Source organism: Lissotriton vulgaris, chromosome 4_1, assembly GCF_964263255.1.
Source record: "Lissotriton vulgaris chromosome 4_1, aLisVul1.2, whole genome shotgun sequence".
NCBI classification, from domain to species: domain Eukaryota; kingdom Metazoa; phylum Chordata; class Amphibia; order Caudata; family Salamandridae; genus Lissotriton; species Lissotriton vulgaris.
In genome coordinates this window covers 1,099,716,437-1,099,743,058 of record NC_141691.1, presented here as the reverse complement: position 1 = coordinate 1,099,743,058, position 26,622 = coordinate 1,099,716,437, and the positions used below count along the sequence as shown (strand labels likewise).

The 26,622-nt window shown below is 42.4% G+C and overlaps 1 protein-coding gene across 1 annotated transcript in view; it reads left to right on the top strand.

Annotated features, from left to right (window-relative positions):
* The window catches only part of NR4A3 (nuclear receptor subfamily 4 group A member 3), a 681,703-nt gene that overhangs the window by 430,983 nt on the left and 224,098 nt on the right, over positions 1-26,622 (top strand). The window contains exon 4 of the mRNA XM_086966912.1: positions 15,378-15,550. Within this exon, the coding sequence (XP_086823038.1) occupies positions 15,378-15,550 (173 nt within the window). The remainder of the gene's footprint in view (positions 1-15,377; positions 15,551-26,622) is intronic.

Sequence of the window (26,622 nt, the reverse complement as noted above, 5' to 3'; positions counted from 1 at the left end):
TTTTCAGGTCTTTCCTGGTGATATCTATCATTGTAGAAGGTTCTAAGAAATAAGTAGTACAGTTCAAGTCCTTAAGGAAATTGGAGACATACAGAAGCCATGGGATTTTACTCCAGTTTGCCAGAGCCAAGCAATCGGTTATCAGTGAGCGGGTTAGATGGCATTGTGTTTTGGTCCAAATACGGTGCCACAACAAGATCGACTGGCATCTAATATTATCTGTCAGATAATCAATACCCAGCTCGATGTGGCAACCGTATGTTGGGGCACTTTGGGGTACTGCCAGTAAGTCTGTTAGAAACCCATTCTGAACCGTTTGCAGGGTATCGATGGGAGCGTAACCCCAAACCCCTGCGCCGTAGGTTGCTACACTGTGACAGTTTGCGTGATAGATTTTTAGCAGCTATACTGGGACAGGCTTACCCAGTTTCCTCGAAAAGGAAACTAGAGCTGAGGTCGCTCTCTGAAAAAGTAGCTTTTTACTGATCATGGCATGTTTCCTGGATAACAAAAGATCAAGAACCCAGACTGCTAGATTCAGAGACCTACTTTGTGTGTTATGGTCACTGCATGAATTATGTCAGTACATACCAGAAGAAGAAAGAAAAATTTCTTTCTAGAGTCCCCTCACTCACCGGGGTTTCCCCACGGTGACATGCTTCATCATTGGGGCCATCCCAGTTCTCTACGAAAAGGGGCGTGCTGCGACTAGCGAACTACGCAGGAGCACCTTATTTGTGAATAGACTATGTGTGGTGTAAAGTGATGAGGTGGTGGAGTGGGTGTAAGTGAATTAAAAATACCGTGCTAGTGGGCCTCAACAATTTTATTCTGCTCCTAGTTTGGTATATTAAAATGGGGTGACACTGCTATTTAACCTTAAGTAGGGCCAAATCAGTGTTTATGGTCAACATGTTTCAAGCTTCCCAGGCTTTTCGTCAGGACCATACAGGGACCAGCCCTGTATTTACCACTCCTATATTCTAATGAATAGGATTAATGAAAATACTACTTCTAACGCTGTTAACTTTAAAACATGCGTGTTATACATACGATTTGTACTTTCTCGATGTTTCTGTGAAAAAAGAATGACACATGATTAGTGGCAAGAGTCCCCTCCTTTAGAGGAAGGGGGTCACACATATAATTCACGTTTTTTTGTAGGGTAATGGTATCCCTTGTGCACCTTAATGGTGCGTGCAGGCTTTCCAGTCCAGTGCATTCAAAATTAAAGCAGTGTGAGACTTGTGGTTTCGTGAATTCACACATAGAAACAACACAGGACTTAATGTGACTATAGACAAGGCACACAACACATATATATTTTTCATCATGGTAAAAGCAGCATATTTACATGTATTGGTGCTTAATAGCACTTCATGGTCTCTGGTGGGGGCAGGATCACCTCATGGAAACATTGCTGTTGGATTCAATTGAAGTTATTAAAATAGCGTTTCCGCGAAAAAATCGCGTGCATAGGGTGAGTGCGGGACCCTCGTTTCAACAGAAACGTGATCATGCCGACTTTCTATTTGCGTAAAGGTACTTACTTCCTTATCGGCGAAACCGCACCGTGTTACCTACTCGTTCCCCTCCGGACCGCATATTGTCGGCGGTACGGTGAACGGTGTATTTAAGGTTGCCGCGTTTCCGGGTTTTGGGATTGTAAGAACTAGACAGTTCGATGTGTGGCGGCCATCTTGGGAGGACGTTTCCTTGACGGGACAGTAAAGGCATTGAAAACATAAACGAAAACGTTTATGAACCGTATTTCGAGTCGGTTTTTTGAAAAAAGGAATTTAAAATGGTTCCATGGTATTTTACTCTTATTATTTGATTTTTAAATTCACGCAGTGAAAATAAAAAATCTTAAAGATGTTGTTCGTTTTTTTGTGTTGGGGGTTCTATTTTCGCCCGGCCTGCACACCCGTGGGGGCACAGGTACTTGGTACCTTTTAAACTCTAAAAAAAGGTTGTCTTGCAGGCGGTATTCCACTAGTTGCAGGGTTAGAAAAAATGGGCTTCTTTATTTGGTGACAAAATTGTAATGTTTATCACTCAACTTTATTTAAAATCCTGTCGGTGTTGTGGACAGGGCAAATGTATCATTCTTTTTTTGAGAGGATGTTTTCCCTCAACTTTATTTATACTCCTGTGAACACTTATTCTCAATGGTCAAGAAATGTTTCATATCTTGTGTTTAGCAAAAGTAATTATGGTTGATAGTGCAGACCGCGTTTGTCTATTGGGTTTGCTTACCCCCTGAGTATGACAGGTCCATGATGATACCTCGATAGCAGGTATATGAGGGGGTAATTTTACTTCCAATTTCAGTTTTACGATCATTGCTACTCTCTGAATGCACCCCAGGGAATGTCGTCGTTTAACCCATGGGTGTCTGTGTGCAATTTGAAAACCCATCTTTGTTCACGCTCATGCAGAATCTTCTCTTGTTTTCTTTGTTTTTTACATTCTCCAACACCACCCACGTCAAATCATTGGGTGTGTGGTTGTACTCAATGAAGTGGCTCGTCATCCTGGTTGTTGCTCGTTTGCAGCAGATGTTACTCCTGTGTTCCACTATGCGGGTGCTGACCTTCCTGGTAGTCATACCTACATAGTGTAAATTACAGGTGTATGTTATTAAATAAACCACCCCGCTGGTATTGAAATTCGAAAAACTCCTTAGTTCCCATTTGGTGTTGTTGTTAAAAATGACTGATTTCGTCACTGATGTTAAATGACAGACGCTGCAATTGTTGCAGGGAAAATGCCCACTTGGTAATGGTTGTAGTCTCATTGTAGGGATTGTAGGTGCTGGGCGAGTGTGAACCAAAAAGTCTTTAATGTTTTTTCCTCGGCGGTGGCTGAACATAGGGGTTGGTATGTTTAATCCACCACTATTGATCACAGGCCAATGTTTCTTGATTATTTTGGTTACTGCGTCAGATACTTGATTGAATGTTGTGATGCAGATGGGTCTTTTCTTTTCTGTTTCGGATTTCTCCTTAGGTTCCAGTAAAGCATCTCTGTTGTTGTTTCCAGCACGTTTTTTAGCATCTTTCACTAGTTTCTCAGGGTATTTTCTGGATTGTAGCTTCTTACTCAGATCCTCTGCTTGTATGATGTAGTCTTTTTTGTGGCTACAATTTCTCCGCAGTCGCAGGAATTGACCAAACGGGATGTTTTGTCTGAGGTGTCGTGGGTGGAAACTATCATAAGTTAACAGACAATTTCAGGCTGTTTCTTTGAAATGAGTTGTTGTGATGAGGCATCCTGATTCTGCACATATGTTCAAATCTAAGAACACTAGACGTGATCTGCTCATGGAGCTCGTGAATTTCAAGAAACCATCTTGTTCATTTAGCCATGTCAGGAAGGATCCTGCTTCTTCTTCCGTTCCCTGCCAGATTAAAAAGACATCGTCTATGTAGTGTTTCCATGTTAGTATTTGATGTCTGTATGGATTGGTGTTGTTCAGAATTTTGGTTTTCTCCAGCTGATAGACATACAGACCCGCTACGCTCGGCGCAAATGTGCTGCCCATGCTAGTTCCGTGTTGTTGTTTATATAGCGTGTCCTCAAATCGGAAAAAATTCTCAGTGAGTGCTAATTGACAACACTCCATCACCACATGTCGTGGGGTATGGTATTTCCATTCATTCTCAAACAGTACTTCTTCCAGTATCTGTAGAGTTTCTCTATGTGGGAGACTTGTGTATAGACTCTCCACATCCAGGCTAATAGGGACACTGGATGTGGGGTCAAAGCTCAGTTCTTTCAGTAAGCAGAGAACGTCCTTAGTATCTTTCAGGTACGTATTGGTGTTTTGTACAAGAGGTCTCAAAAAGGCGTCCGCAAATCTTGATAGCGGTTCCAGGATTGATCCAATCTCTGAGACTATAGGTCTGCCCGGTGGGTCCTCAAGTCTCTTATGAATTTTTGGGATTGTATAAAAATAGAGCGTTATTGGTTTCTTGTTTTCCCAAAAATCTGTTTCCTTTTTGCTTAGCCAGTCATTGGCAAGGCATTCTTCGACAAGATATGCAATTGAATTCCTCAAAAGTGGGATCCCACGGAACGTTTGAGGATTTCAAGTTCAAGTTCAATACTCGAGGCCTGGGATTCAACCCGTGAACTAACCCGCAGACCGAGGACTGGGAGCAGGGACCGAACTGCGCCATCAGCTCAAAAAACTTACAGAAGAGTATTGAACTTTCTGTATCTTGGATATTGCCAAAATTGGAAACAGTAATAATATACGCTATATATGTGAAAATAGCCTTGAGAAAGCCCCAGCGCAATTCGCCAAGAGGGGGCGAAACACGTGTCGGCTGTCCATGTTCCACTAAAAAACAATAAAGATGTTACACTGCAACCTGAAATAGTTTTGTCCTCTGAATGACGACTTGAAAGAACAGATATTAATCCTAACAAGCATATTTGTGATCCCTCATGGAGTACACACTCTCCACTTTTCAAACTTGCATAAATTGACAGTATTTATTTAGCTGTCTTTGTAGCTGTTTTAAAGTTCTGGCTAAAATTACAGAATCATCCGCGTATAACAGGGCGGTTATAGGGCGGTGATTAATGAATGGAAGATCCTGACTCCCTTAAAGCATGGCCGCTTCCAGCCCATTAGTATATAGATTAAATAAGAAGGGAGCCAGGACACAGCCCTGTCTAACACCTTTATTGACGGGAAATGATGGAGATAATTCACTGCCAATCCCTTATCTAACACATGCAGTAGCGTCTGAGTAGAGTTCACAAAGGAATTGGATAAGAGGTGGATGAACCCCCAATTCACCGAGAATGGACCACAGCCTTGAGTGAATGACACTGTCAAACGCTGCGCTAAGATCGACATAGACTAGATACAGGTTGCCAATTTTAGCCCCCACATATTTACCAATCAAAAGGGCTAGGTTCAATGCCTGCTCAACAGTACCAAGTCCCTCCTGGAAGCCATACTGGAGATCTGTCAAGATGTTATTCGTAGACGCCCAATCCTGGAGGCGTTCCAAGATCAGCCGGCCAGCGACTTTCCCCAAAGAATCCAGGAGGGAGATGGTCCTTTAACATGTTGTTACGTTCGCCCTTCTTAAAAATTGGAAGCAAGATGGAAGTGGACCAGGAGTCTATTAGGCCTATTTTTGTGACTGCTGCCATAACCTGAGTGACAAGAGGTGACCAGAGTTCTGGACTATGTACAAAGATATCTAGTGGAACTCCGTCCGGGCCGGGGGCCTTACCGGTTTTAGAAGATGACAACGCGTTAATGACCTCCTTATGATCAAAGAGAAGGTCAATGGGAAATATCTGGTCCCCGGGACGGTCACCTGCCACATGAACCTCATTGCTGGTATCCTCGGGGGGACCACCAAATATGTTTGAGAAGTAGGCTACCCACTCGTCAGCCGTCACTGCAACATCAAGATGTTGAGAAGATGACACATCTACCAAAAAGGGTGATTTTACCGTACGCCAGAACAGAGAACTGTCTTTGCGTAGGCAGCTCTCATGTAATTGGGCCCACAAGTTCTTCTTAATTTCATTTCTACGGTTGTGCTGTGCCAATTTATAAACCTTTCTAAGTTTATTGATTTCAGCACGATCTCTGACTGGGTCATGGAGAGCTCTTTTTAAGTCAGTTAGGGCTTTACGGCAGGTTGGATTAAACCAGCCTTTGGTTTCCGATTTTCTGGACTTTTGATTACGAAACAGCTCTTCCCGTATAATTCTAATAATTTCCAAGAAGCTGGATATAATCATCTGGGGTGAGGAGTCTGATGCTAAGCAGTTATTCATCCATGGATGGGCTCTGGATACCACTTTACTAGTAATTGCTACTGGGTCAATTTTAGACCATTTTACAGAAAAGCTGTTTACTTTGTCCATGGACAACGTTTGTTGATTCAGTAAACTGGGCCTGGTTAAGTGAGGTAAAGCATTTTTAATTGACAGGGTAACACTATTAGAAAAGTGGTCACTACTAATATCTGAGCCTGTTTTATAAGTTTTCAGTTGACCCTTTATTATCTGGGAACATAGAATGTAATCGATGACACTTGACAGACCCCTTCCATGAAACGTTGGCAAGAAATCAGCGGGTGGATCTACAAGGTCATTTGCATATTCCATCTCTAGTGAAAATAGACACTCATTTAGGCAGTTACCTAACTTTGAATGTGTGGAGTGTGTCAGGGAGCATCCATTTTCATCCTGAAGACCACAGGTACCATTCTTGTAGTTATTACATAGTGAAACATTAAAATCCCCCACAAATCAAATAGGAGGTAAAGGAAATGTACTTGTTCCGCTGTTCCTTTAGAAAAGATGTAATTTCAGTTAAAAGTTTAGCACATTCAGTTGACTGAAGGTTGTTATAAAAATTAACCAAAAAATACAACATACATTTATTAAATGAAACCCTTAAGACTTGATAATTTTCGCCAGACAGAAGAACAGTTATATCCATAGGTGGTAAATTATTTGCGGTATATACTGCAAGACCTCCCTTAGGTCTACCAAAAGTTCTAGAACTAGCTGGGACATGGTATGTTTTATAACCTAGGAGGTGTATAGGCTCAATGGCCCAGGTTTCCTGCAGCCATACTATCTGGTGTACAATAACTGTGTCTAACCATGGTTTGTGATTTATCTTAGAGCGGAGACCGGAAACGTTCCAAAATAGAACAAAAAGGGTCAAAGTTGAGATTGTCGGGTCACTGATTTCAAGGGGAACGTTGGAGGCTATTATACCTGTCAGTGGATACAGGTCTGGCACCGGGACATTAGAATGTATTTTAGGGGATTTGTCAGGGATAATAGAATTCTCATAGACTAAACCTGCTTCTGCTGATCTTGGGAGGACTACCTTCCCCACATTACCAGATGTCTCATTTATAGCAACTAAAGACTCTGGTAAATCGAAGGTTATTTTTATGGAGGAAATAGGTGTTATTATTTTTGATTCCATCATCTTGTCGGAGATTACACTTATAGAGGAGGATCTCGGGGAGCTTGAAGATGTTTGTAAGGATTTAGACCCAGAAAATAATGGGCCCGAGCTTCCCTGACCAGTACGCGATGGTGGTCAATCCACCATTTCTAGACAATTAAATCTATTTGCGACGGGTATGCCTCTCCAACCTACAGAAGGAGCGATATCTCTACCTCCATTTCCTGACCAATCGACCCAATCCCTTCTCCTATCCCAGTTTCCTGCTTGGGTCCAGTTCCATTCTGGGCCTTCATTATAACGAGGTATTGGGGGATAGAAGTAGGAGAGTCTTCTTGTATCTATCCCATCATTTGTTACCGGCATACCCCAGGAGCAAATGTGCTCAACTGTGAGTGGTTTATCAAAGTTGACTATAACGCAGTCTCCCGGGATTCTTTTCGGCTCCTTACCTATCCAAGGGACCCTGCGGACCATTGAGACTCTGCTAGCAGAGTGCGGTGGTAAAGGTCTATTGGTAGATAACCAATATAGTACCTTATTTTTTAACCACATCGCTGCTGTGGTTATTTTTCCCCTGTGCTGGAAATTGCCATTTTGCTGGTGCTCGTCATGAGCATGGAAGGGGTTAAAGACCAGCCTGGTTCCTCCACGTTAGTACTCAGTTCGGGAACCCCGGTCATAATTACCACATAAGGACTTGCTTCTGGTGGAAAATGTATTGGATGCCCACCCCTCCCCCTGGTCCTGGTGTTAGTGTGTTGTGCCCCTGGTGGCTTAACTGGGACAGACTTCAGGGTATTAGGGGGGACTGGAGTTTTTATTGTCTCAGGGACCTTCTTCACCCCTACAGGAGGGGGCTTCGGTTTTACAATTGTTGCTTCAGTAGCGACTTTTATGGCTTGCACCCCTACCTTAGGGGTTTTATTATTCGCTTTTTGCCCCCCTGTTTGTACCAGCCCCACCCCCTTGGGGATATTTGAAGTTGTGTTCAGAGCAGCTATCTGCTTTTCGATCTTTATAAGGGTCAATTCAATGGGTTGCATGTAGGTTTTGACTAGTTCCCCTAATCTAATTAGTAATTGATTATTTACCCTGCAAACTTTGCACCCTCCTCCCGTGTTACTATTTACACTAAGGTTCGCTGTATTCATGGAGAGATTTATGGTTTCTGTTGGTGTAGTGGTTAACTCTCTCTGTGTTAGACTAACTTGACCTGCTGCCTGGATAATGGATGCATCTTTGTGATGAATGTGTTTCTTGGTGTGTTTCGCTTTGAGCGATTTCTTTTGTTTCTTTTGCTTAGGTATAGCGCCCTCCCTATGTTGGGGTCCTCCCGGTTCGGGCTCGCAAAAAGAACAGGGGTTTTATCTAGCATCATGGATGATTGCGAGTCCGAGAACTCTAAGGATGCCGACAGGTCGACCATACTTGGCACAGTGTGGGTTTCTACATGTACTTCCAAAAGTGGCCCGGTTTCCCGCAGGTGTGTGGGTGTCTTGGCTGCGGCTAGGGAACCCAACGAAGACCGTTTGGCCAGGGCCAAATCTTGTGATACCCTTCGTTCTAGAAGGATTATGCCTTGGTCGATTGCCTCAGCCCTAGTAATGTAATGGTCGATTGGGCCAGTTATCTGTGCTGCGCCATGTGCTGTTTTACTCCTACTACCTCTAGTAGTGGTGTTATTAACAATAGACAAAGTTATGACAAAAATAGAGGAGATGGAGGATAGTATATGTCCAGTGGGGATGGAAAGATAAGTATCGCGGGACAAATGTAAATGGGGTGGCCCAGTCCGGTCTTACCCGGTCTTTAACAGGCTTAAATGGGCCCGCCCTTGGCCCGGGCTTTGCCAACGCTTCTCCTGCGCACGTCCCGCGACGCGGGCAGTGACGCTTTGATTTAAGAGCCACCTGGCGCAATTTCCCCGCAGAGGGCTTTCTGCCGCAAAGTCAGCTGGGATTTGTAGTCCCCTGCACCTCAAGCTCTCCCCCACACAGTCGCCGGACTGATGTTCCTGGTGTGTGGCGGCGGGAGGAGAGCGAGCGCAGCAGGCAGGGCAGCGGTACCGGCAAAGGAGAAAGCGTCACAAGTTCGATAAAGAAGCTCCCAGGTAGATAGGATGAGTTCTCTCTGTTCACCAAATAGGAAAGGTGTCCCCGCTCCACCGGCAGTGACGCTTTGATTTAAGCGCCACCTGGCGCAATTTCCCCGCAGACAGCTTCCTTCCGCAAAGTCAGCTGGGATTTGTAGTTCCCTCCACCTCAAGCTCTCCCCCACACAGCGGCCGCACTGATGTTCCTGGGGTGCGGCGGCGGGAGGAGAGCCAGCGCAGCAGGCAGGGCGGCGGTACCGGCAAAGGAGAAAGCGGGCAAAAGTTCGATAAAAAAGCTCCCAGGTAGATAGGATGAGTTCTCTCAGTTCACCAAATAGGAAAGGTGTCACCAGTGCCTCAGTGTAATTACTTCACCTACCCACACAAGTGAGGTATCATTTTTTTTGGAAGACTTTGGTGAATGCGAGGTGGGTGGAATTTAGTGAATCACGCAGATTCCAGAACTTTCCACCACAGAATTGTGAGGAAAATGTGCTTTTTTATAATTGTTTAGGTTTGCAAGGGATTTTGGGTAACAGAACCTGGTGAGAGCCAGTCAAGTCACCCCATCCTGGATTCCCCTGGGTGTCTATTTTTCAAAAATGTATAGGTTTGCTAGGTTACTCTAGGTGCCAGCAGAGCTAGGGTTCAATAACTACAGATAGGCACTTTACAAAAAAAAGGGTAATTTTTCACTGTGAAAATGTGGTTTGTCCACGTTGCGTTTTGGGCTATTTCCTGTTAGGGGAACCAGGCCTACGCACTCAAGTGAGGTACCATTTTTCGTAGAAGACTTTGGGAAACGCATGGTGGGTGGAATTCTGTGGATCCACGCAGATTCCAGAACTTTCCACCACACAAATGTGATGAAAATGTGTTTTTTTGGCAATGTTTTAGGTTTGCAAGGGATTCTGGGTAACAGAACCTGGTGAGAGCCAATCCAGTCATCCCATCCTGGATTCCCCTGGGTGTCTAGTGTTAAAAAATGTATAGGTTTGCTAGGTTTCCATAGGTGCCGGTAGAGCTAGGGTTAAAAAAAACTACAGCTAGGCAATTTACAAAAAAAGGGTAATTTTTCATTGTGAAAATGTGGTGTGTTCACGTTGCATTTTGAGCCGTTTACTGTCGTGGGCACTAGGCGTACCCATACAAGTGAGCTATCATTTTTATCAGGACACCTAGGGTAACACAGAATTGTCGACTTTTGATGCATTTCTGCCTTCCAAATGAAAGACAATGTGTAAAAATGAAGTAATTAAAAAAATTACCTATAATTCTCATGCTAGTACTGGTATTTCCAATTTCGGAAATGTGCAAATATCTCCTGTTTATAAACTCTATATTTTGTTCCCATTTCAGAAATACATAGGTATCTTTCATACCGATTTTTCCATGTATACATTTTCCCAGAATAATTGCTATATACCCGGTACATAATAAAAAATCATTGCAAGTCGCTACTCAGTTATAGGCTCTGGGTTCGTTGGGTTCTTTGTTAACCTACAAGTCATTTATATACCCACAACCAGAAAGGTCCAGCAGATGTAACGGGATATTGATTTTAAACACTTGTCATAGTTAGAAGAAGTTACAGTTGAAAACGTTGACACAAATGGCTGTTTTTTCAACAAATGTTCTATTTTTTCCTATATTTAACTGTTGGTTTCTATAAATGAACCTTGTAGGATCTACACAAATGACCCCTTGCTGAATTCAGAATTGTGTCTAAGAGTTACGGAAACTATCCGTCAAAGCTCGACAATGGTGGCACGGTGGCACTCATTCTTTTAGACTTGAGTGCCGCCTCCGACACCATATCCCATGAAACGCTACTTGAAACCTTAGAGGGAATAGGGGTAAGAGGCTCAGCGTTGGATTGGCTAGGAAACTTTCTATCAGATAGATCTTATCAGGTCTTCTCCAAAAGTAACATCTCCAATACTCTAACCTCCCCATATGGAGTCCCACAAGGGTCAATCCTGAGCCCGCTACTTTTTAATATTTATATTACCCCTCTAGCGAGCATAGCGGAAAGATTTGGTCTTACAATCGTTTTGTATGCAGATGATACACAATTGGTGTTCTCCCTGTCGACAACTGATAAAAATAACACCTCCTCTCTCCGCTCTGGGTTACAGAACATGGCAAAGTGGATGCACTCCAAGAAATTAAAATTAAATGGAGATAAAACTGAACTGCTAATTTTTGGAGAACAAAAAGAGCTTTGGGGACCAGCACACTGGCCCACGGAAATGGGGCCTCCCCCGGCAGCAGTTCCTTCGGCCAGAAATCTAGGAGTAATAATTGATGATAAATTGACGATGCACGCCCAAGCTGCTAAAACAGCTTCAGTCTGTTTTGCCATCCTAAAATGGCTGAGGAATATTTGTGGCAACTCCCTGAAGTGGCGCAAAAAACTGTAGTTCAGGCCTTGATCGACTCTAGGCTGCATTATGGGAACATTCTTATCCTTGGTGCCAAAAAAGAGATCACGCGACGGCTACAGGTGGTCCAAAATGCGGCAGCTAAGGTGCTTTTACATCTACCTGGGAGGTCGCATGTCTATGAACATTTACGTAATCTACATTGGCTCAAGATGGGTAACAGAGCTAAGTTCAAAGCGTTATGTTATATGTTCAAAATAAACACAGGGGAAGCACCAGCGTACCTGTGTAAATTGGTTCAATAAAATACATTCCGGCTCGAAATCTTCGATCATCACATCAGGCGAGATTTGTTGTCCCGAGATTTAAACTAGCACGAATGGGCGGACGCTCCTTCGGATATATGACGCCAGTTCTGTGGAATTCAATTCCGCTAAAACTGCGCCTGGAACCCAACTATATAAGATTCCGTAAAGGTATCAAGGCATGGCTTTTCAACCAAGAATAAGAATAATAAGCTTACTCCCCCTGGTACTGTACAGATCCAAGGCGCCGGGAAAGACTCAGGGTAGCTGTAGCGCCATACAAGTGGAATAAATAAATCTACTTTTATAAAATGTATAGCTTTCCACGATCCGGTATTGCTTTCATACCCATTTCTACCAATTACTGGAAGGAAGTTGAAAGCACAAAAAATAGCAAAAATAGGCTAGCTCCCAGAAAAATGCCAAAATTGTAAAAAAATATTGGTTTTCTGACAAAAGTCTGCTTGTCCCTGAAAGCTGGGAAGATGGTGATTTCAGCACCACAACCCCTTTTTGATACCATTTGCAGCCTTTTAACCAATAAAAAACAAAATGTTGCTGGATTTTGGCTAATTTCTGGGTCTTCTCCAGGGGAATCCACAAACCCTGGGTACTTTTAGAATCCCCATCATGTTGGAAAAAAAGGACACAAAGTTGGCGTGGATACCTTATGTGGTCAAAAGGTTACAGGGGCCTAAGCGCTAAGTACCCCATATAGCCAAAAAAGGATTAGCACTGGGGGGGAAGGCCTTTCAGCAACAGGGTTGAGGTGCGAAGAGGGACAGCACGTCTTATCTGTAATGTACCCTTTGGGTGTGCAGCCTTCAGTTTTGGTCTCTAACGTGCACCTCCACTCTGTGGTACTTCAGAATGACCTTACAGTCTCTGTTGTAATACAAAGTATGGTGTTTTTGTCAGGTTGTATGTGGAATTTCCCCCTGCACAGGAGGAATAGTTTGCTGCTGACCGTGCATGTTCCTTTACCGAACACTGTAAGATGGTTTGCTGCATGCATTTACTCTAGTGATACCTTTGTCAGGGCACAAAGATAGTCGAAGAGGCCCCCCTCATATCAATTACCAAAAGCACACGTGGTGTGCCATGTGAAAATATACACAATGGCCAGTTGCTGTGATCACTGCTGTAGGCGGGTGCACAGCTCTTTGTGGGTGGGTCTATGTGAACTGGACCTTGCAACAGTTGGGGATTGTCCTGCTGCTCATCCTGGGAGCTGAAGCCAAATGCAGCGGATGCTGCTGTTAATAAGGAGGTTGATTCCGACCTTGATGGCGGACCCGTGCGTGGTTGTATGATAGGACCCACACGTAGAAGAGTGACATTTGGAAAGTACACAATAGAGAAGAAAGAGGGACCCAGATGTGAATGAAAACGCAGCTTAACCAGGTGGTTATAAGAAACAGTGGATGCACCTTTAGTGATTGGTTACCAGCTGCTGCCGGATTGATTTTGCTTGTTGTTTGTCGCCCTGTCCTGAAGAGGCCAGACTTGTTGGAAGACTGAAACGCGACCGCGTCGACACTTTCCATATGGAGGAGTCCCTGTTTAAAAATTGATTTTGGACATTAATGCCTTATGACACACTTGTTGATTTAGGTTCTGTAAAATGTGTGCACTGAACCAGTGTTGTCTGTCTACCTCCTCGTGTACCTCCTAGAGTTAATGGGAGGACACTTAGCCTTTGCTACAATCTTTTTCTAAGCGTGAAAAATTATCTAGTTTTTTGGTTTTTGTTCCATTTTTGTCTAAAGTGTTTTTGTTGTTGGTTGTATATAGGTGTGTATATATGGATGTATATAGTGGTGTATGAAGTATTGATACTAAAATATACATATTAATTATTTTTGTTTGTTTGAAAGAAAAAAAGACTATACGAAATAAGATAAAAATAATTTATGTGCTGATTACAACAAATAAAATGTGTAATCATGTCCCTTGTGCGAGTGATGATATACAAAATGTTTGATTAAGTTCACAGTGAACATTTGTCATGAAAATAGGTGAATTAATTGTCCCCTATTTTGAGAATAGCGCAGAATCTGTTCCTCCTTTTTCCATTATTATGTTTTTTGAATGAGTTAATAAGGAGGGCAGCATGGATACCCTTTCATTAATGTATCACAGTGCTTACCGGTACATTGGTAAGGGAAGGTAATACTTTTATTTGTTCAATTAACTACAATTGTTACAAAAGCAGCGGCACATGCCGTAAAACACGGGTGACATTTCAATTATATACCCACTGCTCTTGTTAAAACATTGAACGGTACATCATAGGTGATAACATATTAGCAGTGCATAAAACTCGATTAAAATATCTTCCGGATACCCACTATTCTGATTAAATCTTTGATCTGTAAATCATTTTGCGCAGTGTCTTCTTGTTGAAGCCCCATCAATTGTATGTGTCAGCATACTACACATGTTACCCTTGCCGAGTTAGGACCACAACTGAAAAGTGCATCGTGCTGTAACAGGGGCAAACAATATCTTAGTGCAAAAAACAAACTTTGAAGTTCCATTCTTTCGCAGAGGCTGCCCCCACGAAGGGGGGGGCTCGAGAGCCGGTGCCATAATGGTTGCCATGCCCTCTACTCCCCCCGGGGACAAACAAGGTAGCGCGCCAGATTTTGGCGCGCTACCTGCGAAGGGCGGGAAACTAGCCCGGCAACATACCCCCCCCCCCCTCCCTATCTTTTGCATACAGGTCCTGCCGGGGCCAATAGGGGGGAAGCGTGGTACAAACCCCCCAATGAGGGGGGTCCTAGACAAAGGGACAAAGGAGAGGTGGTGATATAAGGCGGCTCCCCCAGGTGAGCTCCATGTCCACGGTCGGACTTTGGGTTGAGGCCATGAATTTGCCAAATCTTGCCAACTCAACTAGGGTTTCTGTGCAGTAGAGTTTGCTTTTGCTTCCTTACAGGTGCACACTACGTGAGTTAGGGATATTGGCTTTAATAAAGTGCCACATGCGTTTAAAAGAGAATGGACAAATGCATATTAGATGCTCTAATGTTTCCTCTCTTGTGTTCCATAATCTGCACAGGCCAGCATTTGCAAGTGACTTCCAGATTCCATTAATTTCTTGGATAGGTAGCCCCATGAGTCTTGGGGAGAGGATGCACTTGAACCGTTCTCTTCATAAAGGCACTGTGGGTATCATTTATTCATTGCATCCGAAGAATTTTAATGCACTGCACAATTATGTAATCTCATCCAGTACTGTAATTCATTTGCTCACGTATTCAATTTAGCTAGATAACTGTGTGAACATATCAGAATACACGGTGGTGTATAACGTATAGGTATATGACGTATTTGTAATATGCTGTGTAATATTTTGAGGTGCACAGTAGGTGAGGGAAGTATGTCATGTGACAAACGTTTGATTTAATTCAAGAGTTGTTCTGCTTTCCATATTCGGAGTCTGAAATTAGTTTTCTGCTTTTTTTAGGACAAACGCCATTTAATGTTCTAAAGAGTGCTTTTATTTTAACCTGTGATACGAGGAACCTGTTCAAAAACTTAATGTTACAAAAAAAACCTTTTCATTTGATGAACATTTTGCGCGTTGCACCGCTTATAACTGTGTAATTCTATGTTCACAGTTGTCCGTACTGATAGTCTTAAAGGTAGGAGAGGTCGCCTGCCTTCTAAGCCAAAGAGTCCTTTACAACAGGAACCTTCAAAGCTATCTCCATCCTCGCTTCCAGTTAGTATGATGAACACCATGGTACAAGCCTTCACAGACACCACACCTACAGAGTTTGATTATTCTCAAGTAAGTGTGCAAGTTATCAGTATTGTCACACTAACTAATATGAGATTGCTTTGGATCAGATGTTTGCATTCTAGAATACAATGTTAGTAGAGCTGAATATGTTTCAGCATGATATTTGTTGGTACATGTATTGGGGAAAGAAATTCCAGACTTGAAATTGGAGGAAACGAAAACCTGAATGTCTTCACACTCAATACTTTTACTTTTGTTTGTATTACCTTTAGTACATAATTCCTTCTCTGCCAATTGCAGTCAGTCCGCATGTGTATTAATTACATATATCTCCGATTATAAAAAGCTTTCCGTTGTTCTTTATTTTTAATTAAAAACTCCAACTAATTTGTATTGTCATTGATTTTCTATAATGTTATTAATTTCCTAATTTTCCTATTATGGTGGCCAACTTTTAAAAAGTTATTCAGAAATAGTCTTGCCTATCACAATGAAATGTAGAACTCACTTCTGGGTCGCTCCCTCTCAAAATTTCCGACCCAGCATATCAAGTTTAACCATTCTTGCACTATTCGATATGAGTTACCCTCAAGTTAGCAAGTCATACATTTGCAGTTATGGACTGGGCTGAGTAAGGGAAAACCGGGCAATGGATCCATCAACGCTTTAATATACACCACAAAGTGTTTAATTTAATTTATATTGTCTGGCATTCATACACTTATGTACCATGAAGCAAATCATAATTGGTATCGACAACACCAGAGAAAAAACACTACAGTAGAAATGGCATGCTGGTCAGGTATATTGCGAATAAAGAAGAAGAGGCCTGTTGACATAACCTCTGATTTTAAGAACCTAAGATTGAACAAGAATCCCTCACATTTCGGCCCAAAACTTAAGAGTACCCCGTGTTGCCCAGACACAGACCACCGTGTCTTTCAGAAGAGCCTGTCTTTTTAAAGAGGTCCAGGTAGTGCTGGAAAGTAGTTGGATCCCTGCACATCCTGGTTCCCACAGCTATATCTGGAATCCGGCTGATGCAGGGAAATATGCTGAATTTGTCCTGGTTTCTTTTTTCAACATCGGGAAATAATTCAGCATGTTGTCTGCGTTCAGTTCAGAGCAGCAACCTGCAGGCAGAAAGCCGACTGTCTTATTTTAGCATCCAGCTTGAACCAAAACAAAGGCCTGATTTAAAGGGCAAACAACCCCCCTTGTGTTCGACCATCATCCTGGCTGGGAACCAACTGTATCCTAACACCTAGACGCCAGTGCAATGGAAGGAAACAAAGGCATACAGCTTGTTATCGCTTCACAAGTATTTGAGAGGAACTGTGATTTGGTAGGTTTTTTACTTTGTTCAACTCCCTACGTAAGAGAGGCCTTTGCTCTGTAAGAATGCCAGTTTTACGCGTCTGTATAAAGAATGACACAAATATTTATTGAAATGGCATCTACTATTTTATAGCAATACTCATCCCAGCGTAGAGTGCCTTAGCGCTTTACATCACACTCAGATGCACAATACATCATTCAAGTGTGTTAATCAATATTGGGGAGAGGAGTTGGCCTAACCGCTAGGGCGTTCAACCACGAATCTGGGGAACCGGGTTCGAGTCTCGACAATGACACTAAACATCCTCTGATTCTGGGCAAATCACTTAATCTCCTCGTGCCTAACAAAAATGAATGTGTTCTCATGTAACGCACCTGGTGTTATGTATAGCACTCTGATAGCCAATCGCGCGATATAAAACTCAGTAAAATAAAAAATAAAAAAAAATCGACCGAAATTGTTACACAAGAAAATAAGGGTTATAAGTTGTAGGAATCACAAATCATCCTGTCATATAGTTACTGCTTACCTATATACCGTGTTAAGTTAGCATCAGTTTATTAAATGTTTAAACGCCATTTTACCTTTTGCTGCACACAACACATAATTGTTGCTTTAGCTTTCAGCCTAGAAGAGCGTTGTGATTTACACCAGAATAATATATTATTTCTCTGATAACATTGCTTAGCATAACGGTGTCTGTACAGTGAGTGCTGAAGCCTTGAAGGATAAGTAAACACGTTGTTATTGTAAGGTCTGATCTTCGCACTTCCCTAGACATAACATAAATGCAGCTGCTGCCAAATCCGGCTTTAGGCGCATTTTATATTGCTTTGCTAAGAACACATAAACACACTTGATGGTGCTTCGCATGCAGAGGGCTGGTGTAAGATGATGTGATCCTCTGCCACTGAGAGATTGAGGTATGGGGTCGCTCTGCTGAAGCCCAAAGAGACCTTCTTAGATATTATATAATATGCTAGTTAGGGAGGGTGAGAATTAGGCGTTGTTAACTCCTATTCATTGTAACATGTTAGCATGTTGTCACCTTTTGCATTTTATGGACTAGTAACTATGCTGATAACTTTGCTTCTTATAATATGTTTGCTTGTATTATCTAAGATACTGCGTTTGAGAACCCTGCATTAGTAAATAATATTTCAATATATGCACGATTCCTCATTTACTCCACGTTCTGGTTTGAAATGATTATATAACGAAAGAGTGTCCATGTGTTCCACGTGACCTGAGGTATTCAAAGATCATGTTCTGGTTTGTCTAAACATTTGGAGTTTGTTATGACCAATGAGACACTGTAGCTAGCTCGGTAAGGGGATTTTGGGTACTAAGGTGAGTTTTGGACCATCCTAATTTACTGAGGTTCCAAATCTCTATGCACAGTTCTATAGGAGAATGGAATCCCTGCTACAATCCATACTTGTAGATATTCTATGTTATGACTGAATAGGCGAGAGAAACAAAAAACCCGGATATAAAATATACCACTGTGATCTTGGTTGTGAACGAACAACACTATCTTATTTTCCAAAGTAACCCTTCTTTGCAATCTTAAAATATCAACAGATTTAGAAAAACATGCAATAAGGATCTAAACCCATAACAGTGATATCTGCAGCATGTGTCTTAACCCCGTAAGATATTTTACCATGCAGCCTCTTTGTCTCTTTGGTTGTGAACGAACAACACTATCTTATTTTCCAAAGTAACCCTTTTTTGCAATCTTAAAATATCAACAGATTTAGAAAAACATGCAATAAGGATCTAAACCCATAACAGTGATGTCTGCAGTATGTGTCTTAGGGCCAGATGTATCAAAGGGTTTTGCCCATTCTGTGTCCATGGGGAAATGTGTTGATACATAGGCCCTCAAAGGGTTTTGCCCATTCTTTGTCTATGGGGAAATGTGTTGATACATATGGCCCTTAACCCCATAAGATATTTTACAATGCAGCCTCTTTGTCAACAATTAAGTAATTTAAAACAGATTTTCTGTCACATACGTACTTTTTGCCAATTTCCTTGCAACTGAATTTTTAAAAAATAAATATGTATGTCGCCTGTCAGACTGCTTTTCAAGCTCTATGCCTTGTGACTCCATCACCTTTCCTCTGGCACACCTTCACCCCCAATTTATGAGTATTTTTTCCAATTCCAGCACTAGGTCCAGGGATACCTGTAAAAGCACATTATGTTCTCCCACAAACAGGAGCCGTCTTAACGAAGTGCCCTGGGCATTTGCACCCACTTTGCTTGTCCCCATAGCACGTTAGTATTACCAAAAGGACCGCAAACTCTTGTGCATCCCCTTCTGTAATACCAATAGACCTGGCGCACATAAAAATCAGAGGACATTCCCTCATTTGCATGCGGGCGTGGCATCATGCAAATAAGGGAATCCCTTTGTCTCTGTGCCCGCACCATATTACAGATGCGGACGCAGCGGCACACTGTCAGGAGGCACACTGACAGCTTCCCACCTGATAGCAGACCTTTGGAGGGGACAAGGGGGGTCCCATGGACCCTCCCCAGAGATCACCTTGCAGGCTGGTGCACTCACTTACTGCACCCGCCTTGCAAGGGGATCTCTAATACCCCTTTAAAGTACAGGTGGGTCGCCTCCCGCACTGTGAAACATGGAGTGACTTCAAAGCAGCTGTTACATTTCTCACATGAATGTGCTGACCCCGGGGCACCACGAGTTTGCGGCTGCCCTGAGGGCAGCACATTCATCCTGATACAGCGTATTGTCCTTGATTGCTCTGGGCGCACCTTTTAAAAGACGCAACCGGCGCAATCAAGGAAAATGCACTATATGTATTATATGGTCCCTCAAGTGGACATGTTAGTGCAGGCTCTCATTTGCATGTCGGCGTGGCAGCTTGCAAATAAGGGAATCCCTTTGTCTCTGTGCCCGCACCATATTACCGACGCGGACAAGTACATTGTAAATAAATTGATACTTGTATAGCCCACTACTCACCCGCAAGGGTCTCAAGGCGCTTGTATGAATACCGCTGTGGAACCAATCCTGGCTTTCCCTGTGAGGCGTCCACTCCTGGGCACCCCCAAGGTGGAGGCCAGGCATCCTTAGCGTTGTGGGGGTCGTTGTGGAGATTAAGCAAGCTATTGCCCAGAGTTGCAGAGTGGGCCTCCATGATTGGAATAGGCACCGAGGCGAGAATTATCCGGTCCGTGGAGTTTTGAGCCCAAGACCCGCCGAGGCAGGGAATTGAACCCTGGTCCCGGGCTAGACCTCTGCATCAGTGTCTGCCGCTCTAATCATTGAGCCACACTTCTCCACTCTTCTCTGGACATGTTAGTGCAGGCCTGAATTATCTGCGTTTCATCACTGAGGATAAACGTCCTTGCTGAAAAAGATGAACATTTTGATTTGTCTCAAATACCGAACCGTCACGTGAACGGAGATGTTTTCCTTAGTCACTGAGTAGTATGAACTGGTAAGGTTTTACATCAAAGCATACAATTATTACGAATTGAATAACTAAAAGAACAGAGGAAAAAAAAGTTAAACAAGAAGCAATAAAAGTGTATTTCTTTCAAACTGGGAACTATATATAAACATCTTGGTGCATAGAAGAGGCAAATCGCTTTTCAGTCATTTTAATTAAGTGTATGTATGGGCTCCTGATATGATCTGTGTGTTACTGGTTGATCCTGTGTGTTACATCACTAGTTTAGGATTATCTGTTCTGTGTTTTCGTGGCTTGTCATCTGACAAGTGCCATTATCAATGAGTTCTACTCCACCCAGTTTATTCTTCTTCCTACCATTAGATTCCTATCTCATTCAGAAAGCCTTCCGACTGGATCGGTTCCGGAATGCTTTCAGTCGATTCGGATCGGGGGTGTCCGACCGACCGAGTACAATGTATCCGGATGACTCCGGATAGGATTCAGGTAGGCTCCCATTGACTTCAATGAGAGGCTGTGTTCCGAATGAAAACACAGTCTCCTATTAAAGAAAGGGGTGGTTCTGGAAAGCGGTGCACCCTGTGGTGGGCACCCCACGGTGCATACCACATTGTGCATGGTTGGAGAATGGTGTCCCTTGGGTACTTCCACAGGCCCGATTCGGAGGGCCCTGGGTGAAGGGGGGGCTGCTACAGGCCCCTAAAGACAGATTCCGGCAGCCGATTCATTCCAGAGAAACCGATTCGAAACAGCTGTCTGAATCGTCATCGTACTCGCTCGTTCGGAAACCGAGTTCATAGAGCTGTACAATTCGGCTCTGAAAGACGCAAGCTGTCCGAATGCCTTTCAGGACCGAGTTGGACAGCTCTACTGGTTTCCAGGCATCGTACTTGGTCATTGGGAAGTGTGTACAATTCCCGAATCCGATTCGGAGCCCTTCCGAAATACATCAGAATTGGCCCCTCAGTGTCAGGTGTGAGCGGCCACTTTCAGTTTATGAACAGCACGCCTTTTGTTGTGATCATAGCTGAGAAAATTGTAGTTGGACTTACCTGCTTTTGGCCCGACCATTGATTCCAGTGAAATGTGGTTGCAGAGGATTGTTTTCCCCCTACGGTGGTTATATGGGTGGTGATCCCCCAATAAAAATTCTAGACTATGGGAAATGCCTATTATCTGTCTTATGATATGATGAATGTATGTTTTCTGGTAGGAAACATGGTGTGTACATTCACTCGAACCAAATGGGTACAAGCATAACATTTTATTACATTTAGGCTAGTATTTCTTGTGACTTTGGCCACGTTAGAGAATAGTGAACATTTTTGTCCATTATTTCTTTGCTTATGTCCTATTCCTATGTGTCCTGCAGGCTTCCCAACTCTTGCTTGGTTTTTCCCTGGATGCATCTGTATGATGTGGTGATAATTCCGCTTTGTTTTCCCTAGCTGAGTAGTATCTGATGGGTCCTGTGACCTTCTGGTTCTTTGTCAGTATTACCCCATGTCACTGTAATCACTTTGTTCAAAGCAGTATGTGCTAAGGATGGTTGCCCATGTTCCTTACTAAGTTCCCCAAGGGTCATTAATGTGCCAGAGCCATTTAATTGTCCCATCCAAAACATCAACACTTTGAACCATGCTGCCTGTTTGCTCATATCTGCTACTTGTCTGCATCTTGACAGGGACCACATTGGAAGCTCAGGAGCACACAGCTCACCTTTGGCATTTTTATGCACATACCTATACTAGTTGTGTTTAGCTATTCTGAACATAATTAAGTTGGGCTTGACCTGTGTTCAAATCTTGAATATGTATACTGCTAGATTGGTGGAGCCCAATTCTTTTCAAATATATCATACTTCTGGTGTGTCTGTTGGGTTCAACCAGCTTGCCACCCACTGGAGTTAATGCCTAAGGAGTAAGACTTGAAATCAGGTGCTCCAAGAAAAGAATTGAGTTGGGCTTAGCCTCTTTTCGACTCTTGAATATGTTTTCTGTTAGATTGGTGAAGACCAATTCTGTTCAGATATACCCCACTTCTGAGGTACCTGTTGAGTACAAACCGTTTTTACCTACTAGCGTTGATTCCTACGAGGTAAGACTCGAAACTAGGTGCTTCTAGGCCTACTTCATCATTTGATGAAATCAGCTTGTCCAGTGCTATCCTATGTCTACCCGATCCCCAGATCAACTCCATCAATGAGACGTTGGGATCCCATAACAATTGCTTAGTGAGATTCAGTGGTAAAATTGCAAAGAAACATGCCATTAGTAGAACCATTTTAGCGAATGTCATTCGCACAATCACCAGTAGTGCTAACTTCTTTCATAGGACTATGAACATTTTGGTCATGGCCATAACTCAGCTAAGCTTCCCAGCAATTACAGCTTCTGTCTTCGTGTACACAATGATCCTAAGGTATCTTAAGGTCTGCAACTTGCAAGATAAACCTAATGCATTTGTTCGTTCAGTGTGTGGGAAAAGCCAGGATTTCACATTCTTAGTCTGTAGGCCAGAAGTATTCTTGAACTGTTCTAGTTGCTATAGGATTAATGTTAGCCTTGTAGTCCCATCACCCATGTACAAGACATTATCAAGTTACAATGGTATGATATGTGTGTACCAATTAATGTCTTTCCCAGTACTGGCACTTCTCTGTCTCATGTGACAAGACAATGGTTCCATAGCCAGGGTACACATAGGGTGATAGAGGGACATCCCTCCCTGATACCTTGCCATATTAGCGAGTTTGATATATCTTTTCACCTGGGTCGAGGGGTCTGACTATAGCAATTGATTTCAATTGCTTATTTCTCTGCCAACTTACATCTTCTGCAATGTTAGATGTTATTTGCAGTCTGTGGGTCAAAAGCTTTCTCCATGTTGATGGAGACCACCGCTGAACCTGTGAGTTTTTTGGTGTGCTAATTTGCACGTGAAACTGTGGCAAATGTTAGAAGACGCGCTTCCCCCGGGGATTAACCCATTTTATTCATAATGAATTCGATGCTGGAGTCCTTTAATATTCTGTTTGATGATGTCCCCAACATTTTACAATCCAGGGTAAGCATTGATAGTAGACGGTATGAGATGCTGCTTTGAGGTTTGGTTGAGTTTCAGCAGTAATACTAATATTTATTCATGCATTGGGGAAGAGAATGTACCTTTCTCTCACCCATCGGGTGGTTAGCCACACTTTATAAATCCTGATTGATTGATTTATTACATGCTGCTAACTCTATGTCCAATAGTCATTTGTCCAGTTACTTTTGGAACATCTTATACAAATCTAGGGATGGGCCTCATACTGTGCATTTTACCAGTTGCTAGTAAATAAATGACTGTGTCAGTTTGATCGGAGGAAGTTTTTTTTTAGGTCTGCTCATAAGGCTTGTAGAGAATCTTCTTGCAGATATGCGTCAATAAATAATTTGTTTCTGTTCTTCTGGAAGTGAGTACAATTGTTAGTAGTATGAGGCACATACTCCATTCATATCCACCTGTGCAGGCACTTTGGTCTTTTGGATGACAAATGGCTGTGATTTTTTTTTTTTATTTTTATTTTTAAATTTTTGTGTCCTCATATATGCCACCAGTAAATTGATACTCTGATTTAGCGCTCTTCAAGCCACTGACACAATCTTCTGTTACGGCCCTTGTGATTGTGGATAGCCTGTGAAGATTGCCCAGAGGTAGGGTTGTTACCCGTCCAACTTCCTCTCGTAGTGGTGCTTGCTGTGTAGGAAGGACAGGACCACAAGACCTCTGGCATAATCATTGGACTATTAGGATTATTTTTCGATCCAAGTTTTTAGCTTCGACCATAATTTATCAGACTTTTCACCCCCACACAAAGTATCCAATTTACTCACCCCCATGATGTTTTTGAGACAATCTGCAAACGTCGGAGAGAGCGCCGACTTCCAAGCTTTACAAATCTCTCTTCTAGCGATCACTATTACGTAAAAAATGAATTGTGTTATGTAATTATTGACAACATAATTCGGAGTTAGACCAAAAAATACCAGACTGGGGATACATATAATTGGAAAAGATAGTACATCCTCCAGAAACTTACACACTTGTTCCCAATAGTTGCTTATATTGGGGCAATCCAAAAACATATGTATGTCATTTGCATCCTGTGAGTTACATCTGGGACAAAGGTACGAGGTTACTGACAACTTGGAAAGCTTAGCTGGAGTCCAATATACTCTATACATTGTATATAGGTGGTTTCTTCTTAAGTTGGACGGTTTAATTATTTTCTGAGATATCAAGAAGGAATCTGTCCACATTTTCTCCAAATTTTCCAAGTTATCAGCAATCGGGACCATACTCAGACCCCATAGCCTGGTGATTTCTAACTCCAAGTTATCTTTGTGATCTAGAAGAGTTTTATAGCATTGGGCGGTCTCTCCTTTCTTACCAGTACAGCTACTAATGAATCTCAAAAAAAGATTGTCATCTTCAGTTCCCCAATACTGGGTTCCCCACCAGGCAGAGAGTTGATAAAATTTAAATCTCGTAAGAGCTCCGCCGGTTATACCGACCAAAAAATCCCAATCTAGACTTCTTGATTCATCGCAAAAATCTCCCCATCTGAAAAGACCTGCTCTCTTCAGGGGAAGGGCCAATTGGTCCGTTAAACATTCAGGAGTGCCGGGGGAATCCCAGATTGGGGCGTATGAATGATAATAGGGAATATGCAATAACTTACAGCTCTGTGTCCAGTAATATAGAGCAGCCTTCAAGAGCTTTAATCTAACCTTTTTGAAAAACTTTTTATCACCAAATTTAAACAAAAAAAAAAATCTGCATCATATGGTAGATCTTGCAGCATTGCCTGAAACAACAAACTATTGGAAGTTGAGTCCAGTTTGTTGGCTAATAACCGAAAATTTTTAAGTTGAAAAGCATAACAGTAAAATAATAAATCCGGAAGAGATAGTCCACCTACTTTCAATCCTCTCCTTAACTTCTTCCAGGCTATCCTTGGGGTTTTAGTTGCCCAAATAAAAGATCCTATCCTGCTTTGCAGATTAGTAATGACTTTTTTTATTAAATATTAAGGGAATAGAATTGAACAAAAACGTCACCTTAGGTAGGATAATCATTTTAACTAAATTGACTCTACCATAAATATTGAAAGGTAGTGCATTCCACCTTGACAAAAGTTTTTTAATCTCCTTTATTACCTCTTCCCAACTAGTATTAGGAATTTCCTCCAATTTCTGAGTTAGATAGATACCCAGATATCTCATCTTTGGTTTGGCTTCTGGGATGCGAACCGGGATGTTCCAACACATAACCTCAGTTTTATCCCGATTGATGGAATAACCGGAAACAGTACCAAAATCCTCAGCTAAGCTAAATAATCTTGGGATTGCTACTAGTGGATTAGAGGTGTAAAGGAGAAGATCATCTGCATATAGTGCCGTCCTAATAGATAATTCCCCAATACTAAATGAAGAGATTACGGGGTCTTGCCTTAAAACACAAACAAAGGGCTCAATATATATGTCGAACAATAATGGAGACAGGGGGCATCCCTGTCTCGTCCCTCTGCAGATATTCAACCACTCTGACAACCCCCCATTCACCAAAATCTTAGCTCTCGGGCCCCTATATAATGTTTCAATACCTTTTATATAAATCTCAGGGAAGCCAAATTTCTTCATCACTCTCCATAGATAGAGCCAATTCACTTGGTCGAAAGCTTTGGCAGCGTCTATTGCCACAATTGCAAGTGGCTTTTCCTTGTAAATTGCATAATCTATCGCCCCAATCACTTGAAATGTAAGTTCATTCAGTTGTCGACCAGGAATAAATCCTCGCTGATCGGGATGAATAATAGTCTTTATAACCTTAGCCAATCTATTTGCTAGTATGCCCGAGTAAATTTTTAGGTCAGAGATCAAAAGTGAGATGGGTCGGTATGACCCTATTATTTCCGGGTCTTTATTCGGTTTTGCAATTAGTGAGATTGTAGCATCTAACTAGGAGGGCGGAATGTGTTCCCCCTGAATAAAAATATTGTTAAATAATGTCTGTAGTGGGCCCAAGATTTCATCTAAGTTATCCTTATAGATCTCTATTGGCAGACCATCTGGGCCTGCTGCTTTGTTCCTTGCCATCTTTTTCACTTGCAGTCTGATCTCCCCCTCAGTTATTTCTTTTGCCAGGAAGGATATGCCATCATTGGATAGTTGTGGTAAGTGTCCCAAGATCGTCAACTTTTCTAGGTCATCAATTGTGTTATTAATATTTTCTGAATAAAGTTCTTCGTAGAAGGATCTAGCTTCCTCCTTTATCTCACCATCTTC